Raw genomic sequence first — 17,615 nt, 5'->3', positions numbered from 1 at the left:
GTTATTTGAAAAGGAACATTACAAAGGATCCAAATATTGTGCTCCATTGTTCTCATAATAAATGACTTCTTAAATGACACACTCCTGTCTTTGCTTGAAACTCTGATTAGATTGAGCTCCAGTTGAGTAAACATTCTTTTTCTCACATGAACTTTAATTGTGTATAATTAATTGTAATAATCTAAATACCAATTTCAGAGTAAGACAGCTTTACTGACAGCTTCTCCTTGAACAGTCAGCAATCCTTTTGGGGCTGTTTACCATCAGTGAGGGAACCATAGCTTATATGGGCTGCATTATCTGAGGGGTAGGGGATAATAAGGGCCTGGTTAATTCCTCATCCAAAAAAAAGTTGAGCTCTGCTTGTTCTAATGAGTGAGAATTGCACATATGATTATGCTTTCCCATATCGCCTTTATCCTCTAAAATCAGTCTAAATTTTACACCCCATAGCGTTCAATCTCACCACTCCACACTCGCTACTCTTGCAGCTGAATTATTTATGAGGTATCAAGGAACCCAGACCTCTGTAGCACTGATGCTCCCCATCATTGTGAGGCATGAAAAAAAGAAGAACAGAAAAACCTCCATCTCCCCCTCATAGTGAGCTGACAAATTAAAACAGACCCCATGGCTGAGTCAAAAGCGGAACTCGATGTATTGAAGGGCATGTGGAATGCCATGGAGATGATCAAATCTCCCCCCGATTCAGAGCGTCAAAGCCCCAGTGTGGTGCATCCACATGAAGGCACTTCTGTCTTTCAGAAATTACCGTGGTTATGTTTATTATACGTACATATAAATATATATATATATATATATATATATATAAAAAACAATGTTCAAGCTTTCAAATACAAATTTGAGGGAAAAAAAATAAGCTTTTCCATTACTCCCACCTCACCTACTTTTCCCTGGAATATTCAGAGGGACTGGAGGAAACGGGCATATTTATTCAAAATGATGCCAAGGGTAAACACCATGGGAGCCATGCTGAGTTGCATCCTCCATGGGGTCTCTCATCTCTTTCATACCTATGAGGCAAAACCCAATAGCAGAGCTTTCTCCTACACACAAACCCACTAATATGACCCCAAGGAGGAGGAGTCAGTAGACGCAGGGTGTCTATTTCATTGTTATCTCTGCTGGACTGTTTTGATAACTGTGGAAATGGAGTTGTTTGAGACCTAATTCAGGAAACAGGAGAATATATGTAGGTTATGACTAAGAGTGATGGGGAAATTTAAAGGTCTGGTGTAGCTATAGATGTAGGCAACAAACAGTTGGAGTAATCATGTCTCACCATGTTACACCGCTTTATTTGTAGTTTGTTTGCTTATTGCTGAGGTTTCTTTAACCTTTGGGTTATGCAATCAGGGAAATAACATCAGCCAGAGCTCTCAAAAGTGGTATGCACTGTTTTCCTGTGTTCCACACCCATGCGATTCTAAAATTACTGTTACTTCTGAAAAGATGAGAAAACACAGGTTTACTCATTAACAGTTGCATGATGCCTTATTTTTCATACCTATTACTAGAGATTGTGTATTTTGTGGTTTGACCTTTTTGATTTTAAAGGTCCTTTAGTGTTCATGCAAGCATGTGCGTATGCGTGGGATTTTGGTTGCAAGTGCGTGTTTGAACAAGGACGTGTTTAATGTTTGCAATCGCTCTGAACCACATTGACCAAACAGATGTTTAAGTCTAAGAACTCTCCCACTGATGAGTGTCGTCTCTGCAGTCACTATTGTCACGGGGTTACAGTTACCCCTTCTCCCAAGCTGAGGAGCATCTTATGAGGCACTGCTGAGTGAAACTGTGGGATGACGTTCAGTCATCCAGAAACAGGAGAACAGACAGAATCAAGATGGCAGGCTTCCAGCACCTAGTCTCCTCCTAAAAAAAATAAAAAAGCCTATGCCCCTGCCCGTTTCCCCCCCATCCCCGTCTGGTTCCCTCCCTTCCCCCTCAGTATTCCTCCAGCCAAAAGTGGGGGAACGAGGGGGGGATTTGGAGAGGAATTGGGGCAGATACATTGTGAAAACCATGACAGCTGGAGCAAACCCTGGGTGGTTCCATGTTGTTAATCTATGCAGTGTCTTTCTTGCCTAATTGTTCTGATTTCCATGCAATCAGCAAAAGAACAGTTGAAATATTGAATGCGGCAAGAACCTCTCTCTCACCTTCACTGAGTGGGGGCTGTCTTTAAGCAACGGCCAGCCACCGCACATTTACTCCCAATAGTTTGGTAAGCTTGCGTGATTTGTTATTTTTTAACTACAACATTTTTTCTTCTGCTGCTCACTCCAAAATTATGATCCTGTGGAACGCGGTCTTAGATTGAGGGTCAAGTTTGCTTTCCCTTACTGTTAGAGTGAAAATGCTGTTTCAAAGTAAATTTAGTCAAGCAGCAGAAGATTAATTGTTTACTATGCTTTGATGTCACTTTACATCTAATCCAGGATGATTTTCCCATTAGAAGGGCACAAATAAACAACAAATACCAACATAAAAAAATCAACTGAATAAATGAATTCAACATTTTAGCCAATTTCAATAGTTTAATACTGAAGTAAGTACAAAAAAATGAGTCATGAATGAAGAATACTAAAATAATATTTTTATTGATTGAATGTGTATGCGTTGACACAACAATATCAGTATTGCTTTTGGTTCTGTTGTATTACATCACCAAGTAATAGGTTATGCCGACCTTGTTGCTCCCAGCACTAATCTTAAAGCAAGTTAACAGCAAAATCCTGTGGTTATTTCAATAATAGCTTGAAATCTTCTGGCAGACTGAGCTTCCTTCCGCTTTTCTGAACAGAGCAGTGAATATGTGAATATCTTCCCCCATGCACGGCCACTGCATTGACCCCCCCTCGCCGCCCCCCCCAACCTTTCCCCACCTCCCCCACCATCCCCAGGCTTCTCTCTAGTCCAAGATGACTCACACAGAGTCTGAGACGCAGCCTCTAACACACACAAACACAAGAAAACCTCAGCCCAGACAAAGGTGTGGGATCAAACAAACTTGAGTGACTGAATAATAACCTGCTCCAAATGATGTGGTAGACATAGGAGGTGTATAGAAGGTCAGGGTATAGCATCTCAATTCAGTTACACCCCCACAGCTAGACTTTTTTTTTCTTCTTTCAACAAAAACTCAGATTTGGCCAGTCATTATTCTCTACTTCATTTGAGCTGGGTGTCTATAGGTGACCAGTGGTTCAGAGTGTTTAAAGAGTATAAGGAGAGGTGAAGGACATGACAAATGTTTGCTGTTCTTTAAGACCCTCTTTCTGCCTCAGCTGTAAGCCTGCCATGTGGATGGATCAGAGGCAAGGTTGGTGGGGGTGTGGTTGGGGGGGGGGTGACGGGGGGGTGACGGAGGACAGTGTTACATTACTTAGGACAGACCGTGGCCAGATGTGCCCCTCCCCTTCAAAAACAGCAGACATGTCAGTCTCTGGAAGAGATTTCATTAACCTTGCATTGCCATGCCCTTGTGCCAATGACATCACAAATACTAGAACTGTTACTCCAGAAATAAAGATAATGACAGTTAGCACTGACTCTTGGATCCTAATTTTGTATTAATCTTAATACGTTCATTTATGTTCAATGAAAAGTTCAAATCCTGAACTAAATTAAACACATAAAATGGGTGCAGGTGGTTTAAAGGAGGTTATTGAGGTTGTGGGTTAATTGGGGATTAAATATCTATGTTTGTCATGTTCATAGAGATAAGAGAGGATTTCTGTAGTGAATGCTGAGCATATTCATGCTTCAGGAAATGAGGATGCTACAAAAGAAGATTTTTTTAAGTTATCCACAGACGTTGTTTAAAAATACAGAAAACTGTGATGCATAATCTTTTTTTTCCTTGTACATATAAATAAGAATGTGAGTGCTGAAATGATTTTTGAAATGTTATATCTATGTTTTTTTGCTCAGAAGTAGTTTACGTGCTGCTGTCCTATTATTCTTCATGAAGCACTATTTTTGTTCCTACAGTCTCAGCGGAAATTGTTCAGTGATTCTAAAAATACGCTCATGTAATCTCAAACAATAAAGTGCTGTGAGAAAGAGCAAACCTTAACACAGGGACCACAGGTGCTAGACGTGCGTCTGTATAAAACTTCCTGTATGAAGTAGGGCTTCCTGGATTCTGGGCGTAGAATGGGGTTACCTCTATGGAGGGAAAAACACTCTGTGTTCTGTAATTCACAAGCATCAGTGATGACACTCGCCACAGCTGACATTATTGCCACTAAAACCAGTTCCCCTTCGAAATCTTTTCAACGATACAAGCGATACTGGCATATTTTGTTTTCTTTTAATCATTGCTGGTGTGGTGTGACCAGGCATCATGTGAACAATAAATTATTAAAAAAGAGAATCGTGCTCCCATTTGCTGATAAATTATTCATTGATGCATAAAGAATTCTGCATTTGATCAATTGTGATTTCATGTTGTCAACTGAAAATGCTTTTAAAAGACAGTTCCATTCAGAGTAAATATGGAATGTACTGTACTATTTGTTTGGTTTTTTTAGACATTATCTTCTGCAAGATCTTTATCAGAGGATGCCAAAGCATAAGTTCACTCAAGATATCTGATTCAGTCAAGAGACCCTTACACACAGAAAGTCCAACACACAGAAAGCACAGACTGACAAGGATACATAAAAATCAAGGGCAACATTTACACCTTTGTCAGTGTTCCTGATATCTCATAACATCAATACAAAAGCATTCACATTCATCCAGTACACTCCACTCCACTGACACTTAACAGGAGATCCTGACGCTCATCCTACCTACTGCCTCTGCCTCTCTTAACACCTTTGTAAATGCTGGTTCTAGCAACAAAATGTAACTCTAGGCATAGTTAGTGATAATTAAACAAGACCATGTTCAATAAACCGGGGCTTTAATGCTTTCTCCACCAACATTTCTGTCCACTAACATGTTAACTAATTTTTGAATGTTTCAAAACTAATACTGAAATGACATTTACAGGCACCCAGGACTGTAAGATCAAAATGTTTCCTTTTACTGAGGAAGTATAATCTTAAATATACATACATATACATATACATATACATATACATATACATATACATAACATACATACACACACACACACACACACACACATATATATATATTATAATGGTCTTATGTGCTATGTTAAACCATATGTGACCCATCCAAATTACATATGATACCTATGACAAATGATCCAACAGCTCAAAGTGAATTTTTCTTGTTTTAAACAATGTAAACATTTTATCCTTTAAACATTGGCTATAGATTGAGGTATGTTTGGTGGGCTTTTTCCATAAGATTCTCTGTTGTGGGATACAAAGTAAACTATAGATACAGTGACACCTACTGTTCAGTGTGTGAAAATGCCCAAAGTTTGTGGTTTGGAATAAAAGATATCACACTCCTAACTGGTGAATATGTGTCCCAGGAGGGTTAAATTTTTATTTATTTGCTTCTTAGGTACTCAAAGTGCAGGTAAAAGAAGACTTTGTAGGGGTAAGCAAAGTAAGATAACCCGAGATTTTTTGTGACACAGATACAAATATACAGAAGGACATGCACATATCATTTTGGAGTATGGTTGGGGGGCTCAAGAAGACAGAGCAAGAAAAAAGAGAGAGAGTGGGAAACATAGAGAATATAAGACAAGACAGAGAATACGATAACAAGATAGAGAATGCGAGAACAAGACAAGTGAGAGAAAAAGAGTTTACTGATATGGACACTGCATCACAAGATCCGGAGCTGAAGCAAGAGTTAGGCTATGGGAGAATGAGCTCGGTTAGCAAAGATGGAATGGATTGGAGTCATGAGCCAAGATCCCTCTTCATGGTTGCTCTTCTATAAGCTGTCTCTCTCTCTCTCTCTCTCTCTCTCTCTCCCCACGCTCTTTCACTCTCTCACTCACTTTCTTGTTCTCTCACTCTCTCTCTCTCTCTCTCTCTCTCTCTCTCTCTTTCACTCTCTCTTTCTTTTTCTCTCTCTCTCCCCACGCTCTTTCACTCTCTCACTCTCTTTCTTGTTCTCTCACTCTCTCTCTCTCTCTCTCTCTCTCTCTCTCTCTCTCTCTCTCTCTCTCTCTCTCTCTCGCTCTCTTGCTCTCTCTATCTGCCCTGGAAGCTGGATTAAGAGTCTTCTCTTCTGCTGTGGTTATGGTGTGTTTTGAAGACAGCAGTATTCATGCTTGCCTATCATTTTCAGCACATTCTTTGCGCCTGCAGACTGACCCCATGCTGAACTCTTTGTTTTTGTTCAACCTGCTCCAGTGGAATGAAATTAATTCAGCATTTTATGCAAGAGAAGAGCTTTCTTACATAAGTGAAATGAAGATGTCTCATTAACTGCTACTTACTAAAGCCGGCATACACAAACACCCAGATATACAGTGTACTTTATACTTAATATGCTTGTGTGTGTGTGTGTGTGTGTGTGTGTGTGTGTGTGTGTGTGTGCGCGTGTGTGTGCATGTGTTTGCGTGTGTATGTGTGTGTGTGTGTGTGTGTGTGTGTGTGTTGAACATTTTGCAGCAGAAGGAGTGCTGAAGTGGACTTGAGACTGCCATCAGTCATTATTCATTTAAACAGAATCTTACATAGATGGTTTGGACAGAGTATGTCAGTCCACTTGTATATATATATCTGTGCTCAGAGTGACGTATATCCAGTGGTCTCCATGACCACAAGCATAGTGCTATTGCCAGGAAAATTCAAATTTAAGGCTTTTTTTCCTACAGCAACCTATCTATCAGTTTTCAAGCTGAGTGTGCATTGGTTTTAAGAAAAGTGAAAGACAATGAGAGAATCTAAAGGAATAAAACTGTAGAAACAGCTCCATGCTTCCCTGTGGATGCTCTCATGGATAAGCCAACTCAAATTGTTGTTCTGTCTATATGTTTTAACATTTCATAGAACAAAGCACCTCTTACATATGTAATTTCGCCCTTGCTTAGCAGAATTATCAGTTGAACTCAGCAGATCGTCAGAAAACTCTTATGGCTAATTATTACACCACCTGGCTTAACACACCGGCTCCTCCATCTCGAAACAGATGAGTCGAACTAAACCATCATATCTCTTCCGCCAATGCTGTCACTGCACAATACTTCATGCCCTAGGCCTGCAGTGTAGCATTTCAAAATATGTTTACTGGAGTAGCACAACCCGCCCCCCCCCCCCCCCCCCCCCCCGCCTTTTTTTTTCCCGGATTTTCCACGTGAGTGTCCCCTCTCTGCCTTGGCCTCCGCATCTCCTCATGGAGAACTGGAAAAATGTCTCCATATCTCAGCCTGACAGAGCTGCGTCCCCCTACTGTGTGTTTAGCTGAGCATGACCCCCAGTGCAGGCCCCCAGCTCGACAGGATTCCTATTATTAAACCCAACCACCAGAACCTCAGCAGACTGCTCCTAATCCATACTGACATTTCAAATACAGCGTAGTTACATAACATCACCAAGAGAGGGCGCTGAAGAGAGAAACCATGAACGAAGCAAACAGTAAATGCGCTACATGCATATTTTGCTCACAGTGTGAATTTAAGCGTGTGCGCGCGTGTGTGTGTGTGTGTGTTAATTATGTTTGCTATATGTGTATGTGTGTGTATGTCGATATGCAACAGTACATCCAAAGTGTTTGATACATATTACTAGATTCCCATCCTCATTACAGAGGTAATAAAGTTAACTGTCCGATCAAGTAGGCTCAGCATTCCTGGCCTCCGTCCATAATCCTGATAATTACAAAATAAAATCTAGAATAGTATTCAGGTTAGCACTCGAGACTTCCAGCATAGTCTGTTTCTCATAGACTGTGACTGTGGCACACATCAAATCATCATACGTAGACTAGATAAAGACTAGATAAAGCATAGACTAGATAAGAAAAGTTACATTTGTGGAAATTACAGTACTTTTATCTGAATAACAAAACTGAAGCAAAAAAAAAAGCCACAGCTAGGTTTCTGAGCAAATTCTGCTGTCCACATTCCACTTTGGACACAAATCTATTCTCATGGTAGAACTTTCTGATTGCTCACCTGACCCTGATTAGTGATTATCACGTATAGATTTCTCCACAAATTAAAGGTTGTTGTGTTTTCCATATTGTGTTTCTGTGCTTGAGGACACAGACTAGACCGGCGATAAAAGCTTAATCTGGTGCTGTGATAAGGGTGAGTCCCTGTCTTCTTACCCAGTCGTGTGCCACACTAATGAGATCAGAGCGTGGCGAGCCCCGTCTGCCAGCAGGCAGAGCACACAGCAGGATCACACAGGAATGAGGTCTGCCTGTTATCCATACCCACTCAGATGGCAGCCAGGCCGTGCTAGCCGTGCCCACGGGCCCCTCCATCCTGTCTGCTGCTCCCAATTGACACACGGAGTGTGGGGATTAACCCCAGTTGTCACTAATCTGGAGTAATCCAAAGACAAGGCACAATGTACAGGGAATACGTACTGAAAATATTTGGTCGCCAAGAGGGGCTTAGCATAAGCATCGCTGAGTGACACCACAACAGATGACCATGAGAGACTTATTGGGTAGAAAGCTTTTGCAAGGTAATGTGAAGTAAAAGCGGTGATAAAAATAAATAAATAAATAAATATCTGAGAGCCTGTTTGAACACTCTTGTTTTATGAATGTCTCAGACTGTAGTGGAGTGTATTAATGATATGTATTTTCATTCTACTGTGATTCGCAATTTTCAGCAGACACAGACTGCCAATCTTGAAACCCTCCCAAATAAGAGGCTTACATATGGTATAAAATTGTATGTGCATGCATGCATGAGCTCATGTCTGTGTCTGTGTCTGTGTGTGTGTGTGTGTGTGTGTGTGTTTGTGCACATAAGTGTGTATGTGTGTAATTATACACGTGTGTATTCATATATTTGATAGAGAGTGAACATTTGCCATCATATTTCACCATGACTTCTGTACCCCCAACTGAGAGATTGGCAGTCAAGGCAGTAATTAGTGCCAGTTACACTGCACAGGCTGTGTGATGGGACTGCCTACTGATCAGGGCCGAGAACAGTGGGACTAAAACAAGGATATATATTTCACTTTTTTCAATTTTTTTACTTCAATTTTTTTAATTGAGTCATTGTTTATGTTTAAAGTTAATTAATACAGTTGAATAAAACAGAATTTATCCATTAAATTTCACAATATTGAGCTTCTCTGTAATGGTCTAGCATGTCTAGTATTCTCAGAAGATTTGAACAATTAAATGTTGTAAAATCAAATGTTTTCAGCCGCAGGTAATCTTTCTTGTATCTTTCTCTCAAACCACAGGAGGAAACAAAAGCTTTTGCCGCTCACTGTAATCCTATACAAAGTGTAGAACTTGACCTTCATTGTCGGCATTTCTCTTCCTTGGCTGTCCTTGGCTATTGGCATCTGGTAGTGTGTCCAGATGCACATGAGTGGCCTTGCTCCATATGTGTTGACAGGGATTAAGGTCAGATGGTTAAGTTTCAGAACCCAGACAGTGCCTCAGACTCACCCTAACTACAGCACACTCACAAAGGTCAAAGAGGAGAGGCTTTTTGTGCTTGGCACACTCTCGGTTCCTTTGAAAGTCATTCACACTTTGCGATAGAGGCTGCTAGTATGACTGTAATATACTTTTGATAACAAGCTTTTGACACGTTGAATTCTTTTAGTTTAATGCATTTCAATGATAACACCTCATATTTTGGTGTAATATTTACATAAGGAATAATTCCTTTTTTTAAATGTAGATGTGTCATATATAAAATATATGGAAACTTCTATAAGGGAAACTTAGTTTTGTGTGAAGGTTACAGTCAGTGAATGAGGAAAGCCCAGTCATTGTAAAAGGTTTAGTGATGGAACCTACATCATTCCTCACGGACATTAACTAACTGATTACCACACCATATCCCTGACCTCATTATGCTTTTAACTTTAACTTTCTACACCATTAAAACTGTTTAGAGGTTAGAAAGTAATGTTGTTAAACAAAGTTGTGCAGACATACACCAGGCCCCAAACTACAGCACACCTTCACGTGATTTTTTTTTTGTTCAATTAGTGCTTCGTACTGTGAGCACTTAGAGTCACATGAAACACCTCAGGCATGGAAAATGACTGGCACGTTTTAAGGAGGAGCTGCTCTGCTCCTCGACTTAATGAGATAACACAGACAAGAACCCACACTGGAATCATTTTAGAGGAGCTCTGTTGTCTGGTATTTAAGGTTGTCTTTGTCTCAGTAAATTCCTTTGAAAATGTTCAAATATTTCCTCAGTATCTCAGTTTAGAAATTCCCATGGTCCACAACAATTTAAACATTTTCATTATTGAGAAAACATGACTTTTCTTCTCGTTTTTGTCACTTAATATTTATTAGAGTGATAAAAAATTGATGATAAATCACATGGTAAGGGGAGTTAGATGATGACCTCAGGCACACTATTAAATTCCAACAGGAGAAATCACATGTATCTCATACGCCACAGATTAGAATTGGACGGAGAAAGAGAGTGAGACAGGAAGAGAGAGAGAGAGAGAGAGAGAGAGAGTGGGATGTGTGTGTGTGTGTGTGTGTGTGTGTGTGAGAAGAACAGAAAAAGTAAGAGACTACCAGCTGCTCTTTCATAACAAGATTACCCATGTCAAGTGCCAGGCATGCCCTGTTCATTACTTGTGGACTGCATCGTATCCTTCACATGAACCCAGTTAGGCTTGACCCAGCACGTGGGGTTCACCGTGTCCTTTTGGGACTCTCTCTGCATTCTTCAGTAGTACTCACAGTACAGTGCTGTTGTGTCTCTGAGAGCTGAGCGTTACAGTGAGAAATCTCAGAAAAATACAAATGTTATGATTTCAAGATGACTACTCCTGCGGTTTCCCACCAGAGTGAAATTTGCACTTTTAACATTCAGAAAGGATCAGGTGTAGGCTACTATCGCTGTCTTAGAATGTCATATCACACTTTTTGTGGGAGGTTGTTTTGTGTCCAGTAATTAATCATACCATGACAACAGTCGTATTTGTAAAAAACTACTACATCAATATTCACTCATAGTCTGTTTGTGCTGAGTGGCTGCTTTACAGTAAATCTCTATGCCTATCTTTACAACATTTACAGTTTGCCAGTCTGCAATTAAAGATAATGAATATACATGTGAGTATGAACTGGAAGTCCCAAGGTCAAAATTGGAAACACCCCTGAAGGTGGTGGAGAACGACAGGGCTAAGATCCTGTGGGACTTCCAGATACAGATTGACAAGCTGGTCATGGCTAATCAACCAGACATAGTAGTGGTGGACAAGCAGAAGAAGAAAGCCATAATGATAGACATAGCAGTCCCAAGCGACAGCAACATAAGGAGGAAGGAACACGAAAAGCTCGAGAAACATCAAGGGCTGAAAGAAGAGCTAGAAAAGATGTGGAAGGTGAAGGTAACAGTGGTCCCCGTGGTAATTGGAACACTCTGAGCTGTGACCCCCAAACTGGGAGAGTGGCTCCAGCAGATCCCAGGAAGAACATCCGAGATCTCTGTCCAGAAGACCGAAGTCCTAGGAACAGCACAGGACCCTCAAGCTTCCAGGCCTCTGGTAGAGGACCCGAGCTTGGAGGGGAAAGAAGACAGAGGCGAGGGGGGAATTTTATATATACATACATATGAATATACATATGCAATAATAGGTTTATATTCGCACCATAGGCCTCAAGGTCTTTATGCTTTTAAATGTATAGCAGTTTTTTGTGTATTATGACGATTCATTCAAACATCATTTTCATCCATGTAAGAGTTAATCTTATTTTGTTCTAATGGAACAGACCAACGGCAAAGAGGGGAATTCTGTGCGTATCATATGCATCCATGTTCCAGACAGAGTCAAACTGTGTCTTTCATGACGTTATTAATCAGAGAAACATTATACAATTGTGAGCCATTTGGAGCTGACCAGCAGAATAATTTTATATTACATATTTATATTAGCATTTTACTGGAAATTGTAGTGCGTGTCAACATTTTCAGTACGATAAATGGAGGGAACACTGTACCAATATGCAGATATTCTTCTGATAAGCACCACAAGACTTCAGCTGTGCATCTAAAAGAGGAAAATGGCTTGTGATCAAACCAATCTTGTGAAGTACTCAAATTTGATTTCTGTGGTCCCATGCTTTGGATTTTGGGTGGAGTCCAGGTCGTAGTAATGGGCTTCACATGTTGTCCGTCCTATGGCAGAACTCCATAGAGTTTCCAGAGCATCAGTAAAAGACTTTATAGGGACTAGAACTCTTAACATGCCAGAACCCTGTAAAAGGCTGTTGAGGTTGTTTTGTTCAAATCTCACTTTACTGAACCCAGATCAGTGTACTGTATTGTATGTAATTCATTTTTTAAAATGTCCAGGATATCACCAGGGTTGTCAATCATCAGTAAATTTATGGATATTCAATTAAAAAAATTGTCTTAATTTGAATTTGTTCATAAATCCTTTTTAAAAAAAGTTTATGTGCCTGTAAAAATATTCCATAAGAGCATCAGCCTTGGAAATCGAATGAGTAGGTGACAATGAATAGACAATGAATAGGTTTATGAACACTGTGAATTCCACAGCTATTTAATCCCTGCCAATGAGTGTGTGCACACACACATACACATACATAATTGACCATTACCTTTCACATGCATTGACTAACAAGTGCATTGATAGGTCAGTGTGTACGTCAGTCAAAATGTCACTAAATACCTCTGATTCTGAGACAAAGGTTATTGGAATCACATCACATTATTATGCATTTTTGTCCATGTCATATGCTGTGCCATGGGTGTTAGTAAAAATTCCAATGTCAGTAAAAATGGGCAAACCCAAGAATTCCAATCAGTAAAAACCAAAATTTAAGGTTGGCAACCCTGGATATATTATCATAACATATTCCATCTTTGCCCAATTCTTTGTGGAATTATTACACTAAATCCAGGAGGGAAAAAAATAAATAAGGAAGTTCCAAACTGGACACAGATGTAAACTTTTCAATTCTAACCAACCTCAACTTCTCAGTATTACACTAATTTTGAGTTAAGCTAAACCCATACACTGCACGTGACAACAGACATAGCATCAAACAAGTCATCTTTATAATCTAATAAAATCCAAGACCAAAATAAATCCAAAATGTACAAGACAGATTATGTAAATGCTTTGTGATGAAAATCAGTTCTTAGCCCATAAGTAGTTCAGAAATTCTGTTGAGTTGGTCTCCAATCAAATTTGATTTACATTCTGATTCGTTCCTCAGTTATTTGATTAAAGACACACCTCTGAAAGACAAGAAATTTCATTTGGCACAGCAGCCTACAACACGGAGTTGTAACCAATCAGGACATTTGTGTGTGGTAGTTCCGTCTGGCTCTGGGTGTACTTAAATCGACTCCAGGCACTGCTTTTTCATTCACATGTTCACATTCCTGTCTATCACCATATCATTGGGCTGCAACTCTCAAGACACAAATAAACACACCATACAAACATCAGAATGCACAGTAAGGATCAAATCTGGTAAGTTTATTTACATTACATTTTTGTTTATCATCCTCCTTAAGAGATCTAATGTTCATCATTCAAGAATTACATTTAAGAAGAATGATGACAGTATAGGTATCAAAAATATCATTCTATTTTCACGAAACTTAGCAGACATATATTTGAAAAGTTCGCCATGAAAAAAAAAATTAGTTTAAATCTGCAACACTTTAATTTATTAAAATGTTAAAGATTTATAAAATGTTAAATTGATTTTGTTTTGTTTTTATTTACTATTTCTGTTTCAAGAGTGACTTAAGTTAACAGTTTAGTTTATCAGGTGAAATTATCTGAAAACACTTTTAAGGCAACAGCAAGATAGCAAAGATTCAACAGATTCATGTTGTGACACTGAATTCTTATCTTGTAGTCTCAGAGTACAGATTTTCTTACTAGTACTCTCAACAGAGAAAACAATAGTTCTCATAGTTTGGAACTATTTCAAATATGCAGCATTTGTGACAGTTTAGAAAATCTCTTAGTGTGTGCCACTATTGAGAATCAACCACAGCTAACTGTCCATGATACAGTAGGTTTCTGTTAGAAAATGTGTGTCATACATTTTCTTGTGTTTCTCTGTGCCAGACAGACAGCATAGAGTCACATATTATCACAACTATGTCTTTTCTATTCTTCTCTATTAGTCATGAAGACTACCAGAAAACTGCTGACTGGCTGCTGTCTCAAACACAACACAGACCCAAAGTGGCCATCATTTGTGGCTCTGGACTAGGCATGCTGGCTGACGCATTGAAATGTCAGGACTCATTTAAGTACTCTGATATCCCTGGTTTTCCACAGAGCACGGGTAAGACCACAGTCAAGACTAGTTTTACCAGACTAGTCAAATCAGGTTATAATCTTAACAAATCAGCTTCTAATCTGCTGCCGTTCAATATATGGCTAAGTCACTAAAAAGTTAAATAAGAGTGTTTCAGGGATGTTCCTGCTGGTAATTTCTCATAACTCTTCCTATAACTGAATTCATAAGCCAAATTTCAGTTTGTTTCAGTATTATACTGTATGTTCTGGTATTGATATATGTTCTGACAGTGAGAGCATGTGTGTATTTTGATAGTACAGGGACATGCTGGAAGATTGGTGTTTGGAGAACTGAAAGGGAAGACCTGTGTGTGTATGCAGGGCCGATTCCACATGTATGAGGGACATTCGCTAAAAAAGGTTAGTCCTTTCAAAACTACTGAAACATAATCTACATGTACTCAGTCTTCACGACATGGTAGCCTGGTATATTCTGGAAATGTACAAACTCTCTCTGTCTGTGCTTAACAGTTAACATTTGTTTTGTAACCAATATTTAAAAGAAGCTGCAGGTTACTGAATGGTTTCTTTTGCAATGTGATCAAAAGCGTTCATTACAGTTCGATTACCAGTACATACTGTTAGTATATCAGTTGGTGCAAACACGCTGATGTGACTTTAAGATAGGAGAACCTGCCGGATTCTTTTTTTATTTTTCCAAATGCCAACGCTAGAATAGTGCATTCCTTGCTGCATGGTCATGCTTAGCCAAATCACATGCTTAATGCTGGGTCACAATTCACCATTCAATGCCTCTGTTGTCTTTTTTTGCATAACTTCGGGTTTGTTTAATGCGGATCTCAGCTCACAGTAGTACAGTAGTAGGTTTATGTTACAGTGTACATAGTTCCGGGAACTGATTAGTATTGTGTTAAAACTATGTTAAGGCAGATTTTATGCCATGCTTTTCCTGGCATCAAGAAACAGACAGCAAGAAAGTGATTTTATACTCACGTTCTCTTTTCTCTCTCTCTCTCTCTCTCTCTCTCTCTCTCTCTCTCTCTCTCTCTCTCTCTGTCCTTCTTTTTCTCAGGTCACCTTTCCAGTAAGGGTCTTCAAACTCCTGGGCGTTGAGACCTTGATCGTCACAAATGCTGCAGGGTCCTTAGCAGACAGCTACCACTGTGGAGACATCATGATCATCCGTGACCACATTAACTTCCCAGGCTTGGCTGGGTTTAACCCTCTCAACGGGCCCAACGATGACAAGTGAGTCTTTGCATCGTAGCTTTTTAGCTTAGATGACTGCAAATGCAAATTAGACAGTCTGATCTATTTAGCTGTGGTTTCACCATCAGTATCTACAGTGCTGCAGTTTTCAAGGCATGTCATTTGCCCCTCAGGTTTGGACCTCGCTTTCCTCCCATGTCTGGTGTCTATGATAAAGACCTGAGGAAAATGGCCTTTGACATCTGTAAAAGCATGGGCCTGTCCCAGTTTGTCCAGGAGGGTGTGTACTGCATGGTAGGAGGGCCCAACTTTGAGACCATTGCAGAAGCCCGCCTCCTGCACAAATTAGGGGTGGATGCAGTTGGTAAGAGTTTTAAAATGTTTCTACAGGAAACACTGTAAATGAAATAAAATGACATTTTATTGAAACTGTACGTACATAATACATCAATTAGTATTTTTATTTCTATTCAGTGTGTATTTCATTGTTCTTTACATACCAAAAACACAACCAAAACTGGCTTTTATCACCCCCGTAACATTGCTTAAATTAGGCCCTTTCTAAGTATGGCTGATGCAGAAACCATTGTTCATGCGTTCGTCACATCTCGCCTCGATTACTGCAATGTTCTGTACTCTGGTCTGCCTGCCTCTATTACCAAAAGCCTTCAGCTGGTCCTGAATGTTGCTGCCAGAATCCTATACAGACTCTCCATAACTTTAAAACCAAACTAAAGACTTATCTATTTTCTCTAATTTACAGATTATACCACTTTGATTTGACTTTGTTATGGACATGTAAAGCCCTTTGAGACTATAAATAGTGACATTGGGCTCTAAATAAACTTGTATTATTATTAGTAGTAGTAGTATTACTGTGTGTCAAGCTTAACTAAAGACATTCAATGTACTGAAAATTTCACACAAAAAAAAAACTTGCCCAAAAGCACTTAAGTTGTCTCACATCCTACTAATACTCAATATCCCTAGACTTACATGAGCCATATATTGTATCATCACGTCGTATTGTTGTAATATTGTTTTATGCTACAGTTACATTTTTCTTTAATGTTGCAGGTATGAGCACAGCTCCTGAGGTGCTGGTTGCCAGTCACTGTGGCATGCGAGTGTTTGGTCTCTCTCTCATCACCAATAAGGTTGTGAAAAGCTATGAAGACACAGAGAGTGTGAATCATGAGGGTGTACTGGAGGTGAGCAAAATGCGCTCAGAGACCCTACAGTCGCTGGTCACAGAGCTGATCGGACGCATGGACATCAACAACAACACAGCGTGACTACCTCTTTTTCGCAACCAAGAAACTTGAGAAGTTCCGTCAAGTCTTGCAGCTAGGATCAATGTTACAATGTAATTGTGTCACATACATGTGTCGATGAAGTTTGCAGATGCCACTGTAACAGAATCAGTAACAGAATCAGTCTTTTAGAATTCACTTGTACAATTGCTGAAGTACGCCTGTTATTTCATCTGTCCTGATGAAGGATATGACTAATGTTTTCTGATGGTGCCAAGGCTTCTTCACAAATCCTGAAAGTATACTGGAAAAAAAGAGAACTCTTTGATATGGTGCAAAACATCTTGAGTATTTTGTGTTTTATTTTTCTTACTTAATACAGTTGTAAATGTGTGCTTACTAAAGTTTACAAAATGAAAATATGTATACACATATGCACACACAGAGGTACTATTATGACAATAGTGTAAATTTCTCTTTTAGCAAATATTGGCACGAAATTTATAATTTCACAGCTTGGTAACTTAATGCAGATTAATATAATTCTTTATGTTATTGTTTGGAATAAATAATATTTATATGGTGCTCTTGTATTTATGACAGTCCTTTTTATTCATAGTCCTGAATCATGTGTTGTCTTTAGAAGCCTATCTTTCAAAAAAAAAAATATGTATAGAGTTTCATCTCCAATGCTCTGATCATGAAAATAAAGATTTAATAATTGCTGACCAATGACTAAAATTATTTTAGA

At 39.3% G+C, this 17,615-nt stretch overlaps 1 protein-coding gene across 1 annotated transcript; it reads left to right on the top strand.

The window, feature by feature from the left end:
* The first annotated feature begins 13,572 nt into the window (after positions 1-13,572).
* Positions 13,573-16,906, top strand: pnp4a (purine nucleoside phosphorylase 4a). The gene is made up of 6 exons (XM_030777661.1): positions 13,573-13,595; positions 14,264-14,427; positions 14,698-14,801; positions 15,475-15,650; positions 15,785-15,975; positions 16,689-16,906. Exons 1-6 carry the CDS (start codon positions 13,573-13,575, stop codon positions 16,904-16,906), a joined length of 876 nt encoding a protein of 291 aa, XP_030633521.1.
* Positions 16,907-17,615: the final 709 nt, after the last annotated feature.

Source organism: Chanos chanos, chromosome 6, assembly GCF_902362185.1.
Source record: "Chanos chanos chromosome 6, fChaCha1.1, whole genome shotgun sequence".
Taxonomy (NCBI): domain Eukaryota; kingdom Metazoa; phylum Chordata; class Actinopteri; order Gonorynchiformes; family Chanidae; genus Chanos; species Chanos chanos.
The sequence above is the reverse complement of the archived record's forward strand: the minus strand, read 5'-3'. Positions and strand labels throughout refer to the sequence as shown.